The sequence below is a fragment of the Anarrhichthys ocellatus genome, unplaced genomic scaffold, assembly GCF_004355925.1.
Source record: "Anarrhichthys ocellatus isolate YVR2014 unplaced genomic scaffold, GSC_Weel_1.0 scaffold23, whole genome shotgun sequence".
NCBI lineage: Eukaryota > Metazoa > Chordata > Actinopteri > Perciformes > Anarhichadidae > Anarrhichthys > Anarrhichthys ocellatus.
Window position 1 is genome coordinate 5341768 of NW_022280053.1, and position 6179 is coordinate 5347946.

General features: G+C 41.7%; 1 protein-coding gene across 3 annotated transcripts in view; it reads left to right on the forward strand.

The window, feature by feature from the left end:
• The window catches only part of ctif (CBP80/20-dependent translation initiation factor), a 40497-nt gene that overhangs the window by 19531 nt on the left and 14787 nt on the right, over window positions 1–6179 (forward strand). For 2 of the 3 annotated variants that reach the window (XM_031859976.1, XM_031859974.1), the window contains 2 exons: window positions 2221–2297; window positions 5448–5528. In XM_031859976.1, coding sequence (XP_031715836.1) covers window positions 2221–2297; window positions 5448–5528 — 158 coding nt within the window. The remainder of the gene's footprint in view (window positions 1–2220; window positions 2298–5447; window positions 5529–6179) is intronic. The other variant, XM_031859975.1, reaches the window with a different exon arrangement.

Consider the following 6179-nt stretch of genomic DNA (forward strand, 5'->3'; position numbering starts at 1 on the left):
CCCCCCACGTCCACAGGGCTCGCGCTGCCTGCCATGAGGTGAAGGGTCTCCTGGCTGGGGACCAGGAAGGCCCACGCCTCCCTTTGATCTACCCCGCGCTGGCTGCTACCTGCCGATAGCATATTCACACGCACACGGCGCTCTCCCTTTCAGCCACAGAGACAACTCTACATCTCTCGCTTCCTCCTCCTCCGATTCTGTCTGATGCGTTACAAACTGTGCACACAGCTGTGGGTCTAAAGCTTCTCTCTAATGCAATGCTGCTGTCCATGAAATGCACTTTTTTTTTTCTTATTTAGAATATCTTAGTATTCGGAAAAATATTACAATTTAAACGGTTTTGGTTGAAATGTTTGGTGTGCACGCTGTCATCTGGTTACCATTTGAAGGCAGAATTGCAGCTAATGATATCCTAGAGGAAAACGACAGTAGCTAAACATGCAACAGTTCCTCTGTTTCTTTCTCCACCTACTTTTCCTCCCTGTCAGGCGGTCCTTTGAGTCTGGGGGAAAAAAAGCAGATTTTTATAGATATTAATACTTTTTGGGGTTTATACGTAAAGTCTCTGCTCGAAGTAAAGCTTTGTTCTAGCAGACAGTTTGTTTGCCCCTTTTCTGGATATTACTGTGCCACATGTATATAGAGTGCCCCCCCCCCCCCCCCTGCACACTCACACACTTTCTGCCTCTCACATCTGGATTCAATCAGAATCCAACAATCCCTTAGCAGCCTCTCTAAGAGAGAAGTAGGTTAGAGCAGCAGTTTCAAATAGCAAGCAACCTCATTAGAATATCTACAGTGTGAAAGTCTGAACGTACAAAAGAGAAAACCAGAGAAATCTATGGACACACAAATATTAGTACTGCAGAACAGTGTATGTATCGCATCTAAATGACAGTGAATATGTACACATAAACATGATCAATCAAAGAATTATTTGTTTTGGTATACAGTACTTTTTATGTAGAAAGGAAGAAGTAGATTGTACCAAGAGCCCCACCTCCCTCTTTACAGACTTTGGTCACCTTCTTGCAGACTGCATTGGGTTGCGAGTTTGGGGAAATTTGGGGCTTTTTGCTTTGCATCAGCCTGCAACTATTTGCTGTAAAGCATGCACGCACACACATTTATGCAACAGCTGCCATTGCACACTGTCTGTCTACACGACAGCGCTGGTCCTGTAGCCACAGTGATGCTGAGCTAAGGGCCGGTGTGCTGTTTGATTGACAGGGCTGATGTTTAATGAATGGTTTTATTTATTTTTCACAAGAAGTGAATTTATGTAAAGAATACATTCCATGATAATATCATATACCACGGCCACATGCCAACAAAATGTATATAATCAACTAAATAAATAAATATATTGTTTATTGACCTGAATAACTCATTATGGTCTCGCTCTTCAGGTTTCAATATTATGTACCTGTGCTTGGCAACATCTAGTTAAACAGGAAGCAGTACTTTGCCCGAGGCTGTGCCAAGAGTTTTTAAATTCTGAGAAATGAGAGAAATAAATTCCACTGACACCTTGAAGTCTTGAAAAGAGAACAGTGCTACATCCTGCCACGCAGTATTATTAAAAATGTTTTTTCCTGCAGAGATAACATTACACAGCTTTCTCTCTCACACACAGGTGCCTCTCTGTCTTCCTCCCGCTTTCTGTCTCGCACACACTCACACACACACACACACGTTAGCTCTCTATAGCTGAAAATTGAATCGATTAATCAATATTTGATTAAATCGTTGAAGTTAATCAAATTTATCAAGCAAAAAGGACCAAAATATAATTTGCTGGTTGCAGCTCCTAAAATGTGAGAATTTGCTGCTTTCATTTTTTTTTTTTGAAAACGTCACCTCTGGGAAATTATTATGCGGATTTTGTTTTACTTGTTTCTGAAAATTATAAATGAATAATCAAAACTAATTAGAATATTCATTAGGGGCAACCCTAAATACCAACTCTTTCTCTTAGCCTCTCAAATTTGACAAACCACTTCTCCTAATCTCATTCTGTGCCGTAAATAAGATGCAATTTTTTATAATCATTAAAATGTTTTTTTAAAGAGGTCTAGAATTAAAGAACAAGGCTATAATTTGTCTATTCTTTGTTAAAAGCAAGCACTTTATCAACTTCTGCATGTGCAGTGGTGTAGAATTCCGTCGATACTTTCCACAAAGTGATCAGCTGTCTCCTCTGTGATTTGTCTCTAACAGGTCTTCCCCCCCCTTCTTAATGAGGCTGAGATCGCACACACCAAAAAGCTCTTCCGACGGAGGAGAAATGACCGACGGTAATGACGCATGCAAGCTTTTGCACACACACACACACACGCATACCTACCTCAGTGAGAGGGAATGTTTTTGCTGTTGATGTCAGTGCACAGCCAGTCTTATAGCCTTCTCTCCCCCGCCAAAGCAACGTCAAGACAGGAATGCAGGCTCCACACTTCACTGCAGACAGGAAAAAGAATTTAAAAAAAACACTGAGGCATTCAGAGTTTTATTCAGTCAACCGTGTTTGCCCTCAACGCTTGAGCTTTCTTTCTTTTTATGACTGACTATGCATTCCCTCGTCGTGCTTTGTGACATTTAACCTCGTTAACGTCGTCCTCCTGTCCCCCGAACTCTTAACTCGGACGCTCAATTTCTTTATCCTGGCACATCTGCTTTAATTGCACACACTCTGAAATCTAATTTCACCCAAGTCTGACTTCATTGAGACCACGTCCTGAAGAGAAGAAAACAGCCCCCTCTCTCTCTCTCTCTCTCTCTCTCTCTCGTTCTCTCGCTCCCTGCCCTGATGTCACTGGAAAACCGTTCTTCAGTTGCTAAGAGACAAGCAAAGAGAAAATATTTGGGTTGTATTTGTGGTTAAAAAAAAAAAAAAAAAAGAGGAAATTGTAGCTACACCAAATGGACAAAAGCACTTTCATCCTTGTTTTTAAGTGCAGAGAGTAATTGGTTCTGTCATGCGCTATTGTGTTTATGTGTGATGGACGCAGCGCAGGCCTGGCAAAAAGATGGGAACAACAATATAAACTTGGACCAAAAGCAGTTTGCTTTGGTTTCAGTCTGTTTGTTTTGTGAGCTGGAAAATGAACCAGAGGCCATCCTGTTTTCTTGCACGCTTCCAATTAGACTTTGTCAGTGCGTTACAGTTCGTATATGAAAGGAGATTTCACATACATGTGCGTGCGTGTAGCTGTTGTATACACGTGTGTGTGCGCGTGGAAAAAATATTCACGTGGATGCTTCACTCGTGTCAGAGATGGTGACTTGCATCGGATCAGCTGCACATTGACCAAAGATTTGGACCGCTCTGTTCTACAGCTTGCATCAAAGCATACCACTTTACCAACACACACACACACACACACACACACACACACAGCCCAACCCTTGTTCTATCATTGGGAACAATTGAAAAATGTGAAACATACTAAAATGTAACAAGACACTGCCTAGAATGCTCAAACTGAACAGAAAGAGTTAAACCTGTGATTAAGGGCTGACCAAATACGGAGAAATGTTGAGCTTGAAGGCGGATTCTTAAACTTGGATAAAGCCAATTCTTATCACAAAGTTGAATAATTTAGTTAATCTGAACCTTTCAACCACAAGAAATGAGAAATTCAATCTCGTTGGACTAAAAATCTGTATTGCTTTCCGCTCGATGACTGTTGAGTGATGAAATTAGACTTGGGTACTTGGACTGAATATGTATTTTGCAGTGACTTTTGATATAAATATCCCAACAGGCTATGATGTGAATCCAAAATTGGCAATTCATATTAGTATTCATCTCTGATGTGGTTATATTTTGGGGTAACACGCAGCCTGGGGAAAGCCTTTTAACCTCATGCCCCCTGAAACCAAAGAGTGCTGTAGTACATGTTGCACTGCTGAGATGGAGAAAGCAAGAACCATAAATATATGTAAGAAAGGTTCATCACAGCTACGCCTGATCCAGAGAAGAGTATAAAATGTATTCACGTGTGGTAACGTTCATATATTTTCCTTTATGAAGCTTAGCATGTTTGCCCATCAAATACATTAACTATCAAACCAGCTAATCCTCTTATGTCTATGTTGTCTCCAGGTTCCCAAACAGAACAAATAGCCTGTGGCGATGCATATTAATTGTAATGAGATACCACATAAATAGTCATATATATTTCGTGGTGTACTGTCAACACAGCTGGGAGAAGAAAAGAGAAAAAGTATGAAGGAAGTGATGATGAAATATGGAGATGAATATTGATCATTTGAATACATGTACAAAGCTTGAGGGTTGTATTGAATAAAGCACCAGAAAGAGAAACGGAGTGAGACAGAGATTGAGTAAGGGAAAAGTGTAGGCTGGCTGCGGCAGGGAGGGAAAGAAAGGGGAGGTAGTGCATGTGTTTCTACTTTAGTATGCACGTCAAGCAGGGCTGAAATTAGTTGTGATTTACTGGAATGTGCTGCTTACTGCTCTCTACTCCAAAACAGAAAAAGGGGCAAAGAAGAAGCTAATATGCTCCTTCTTCTTCTTCTTCTTCGCTTTCAGGCGCTAGACTTAAATCTGTCTGTTTTTTTGCGAGAACATTTTACTCACAATTGAAGAAAGATGATTTAACACGACATGCCATCCAGTTTCCCACACTTCTGTTATTAAGGGATAAGTAAACAAATGCTTAAATGTGAGCTGTTGAATTGAGAGGGATAATTCTTAAGAGTCTGTGGCACAAAATGTGTTTAATGATGCATTGTGTGTGTGTAAAAGTAAAAGTACACGTGAGGTCTGCTTGTCTTTTCTGCCTCTGGCCACGGAGATTCAAAGTTATTGACTGCAATCTCTTAATACATGCATGCGCGTATGCACACACATTCAGTCAGTTCCTGAGATTTAGAATCTTAAAACTTGTTTAAAACAGAGTAATGCTCAGTCAGGCGGCCTGAGACCCGTCTCCCCACAGTCCATTAAAGCCGCTGTGTTGTGGCCAGCATGGAGCTCATGCCGAGTTATTGACTGTCTGGGCCTGCAAGCTGCTCTTCCTCCGGGCCAATCGATTCGCTGGTCTGGGTCAACCAGTGGTCCAATGGATCCACGAGTTCTCCATCCACATACATCCACAGCAACAGCCACGATCAATCATCAGTATCCTACCACCTCTCATGATCATAACTGCCAATTCATTTCACATTTTGAGTTACCACTTCCTATAGTTCTCTGCATGTTGTTTGAATGACGTAGTAATCAACCTGTAGTTGTTTTTTGTTGCTTGTTTCGCCTCTTTGCTGCCTTGCTTGTTTGTTTTGTTTACCTCCCCCCTGTCTTCTCCTTTCATGCTGTCTCCAAAAATTCCCTTCCCTTTTCCACAAATTGATCTGCCACTTTACGCCACTCTTCATCCTTCCACTCGTCTGCATTGTGGCACGCCCTCCTCTCCTGCTTTTAGAGCGGTTGATCAGTTCATCCGAGACCAGTTAACCATACTTCTGCCCACTGGCCCCGGGGGAAAGCGGCAAGTCTCAGCCAGGTCAGTGACAACATGAACCAGATACCGGGCACAAAGGTGGACCCGGATATGTTTTTTTCGGCATTTGATCCGGTGGTTTGATTTATTCTACTGAACACAGCCTCGGCATTCAAAGGTCAGCTGATAATTGTTGAGACAAAGTGTACGATTTCTTTCATTAGATACTTGAAAAGCTAAAAATACAAAGTAGGTAGGATGGAAATGGAGTGATTCGAAACAGGGGACACAGCCAGGCAACATCGAACACTAATTTAAATCTGATTAATACCGTAATGTTTCAGACTCATCACTTCAACCCCTCCAAAAAAAAATCTCAGTTTCTCATTTGATTAGATGGTCGATCGCGGTCACAGACTAAGTAACGAGTTAGATGAAATTTCATCAGTAGCCCCCCCCATCATTTATCCTTCATGCAAACATCTCCACGGACAGCCAATCCGATCAACACTCGCGCTACCGCAGAGCTCAGTCATTAAATATGATTAACATTTCATTACTGTCTCACTTTTCACCTGCCAGCATCACAGGAAGATCAGGAGAGGAGCTTATAAGAGCTGAGCCTAAACTAACAGCTCGTGTAAAGATCAAATTGATCATCAGATATGAGAGAGAGAGAGAGAGAGAGAGAGAGAGAGAGAGAGAGAGAGAGAG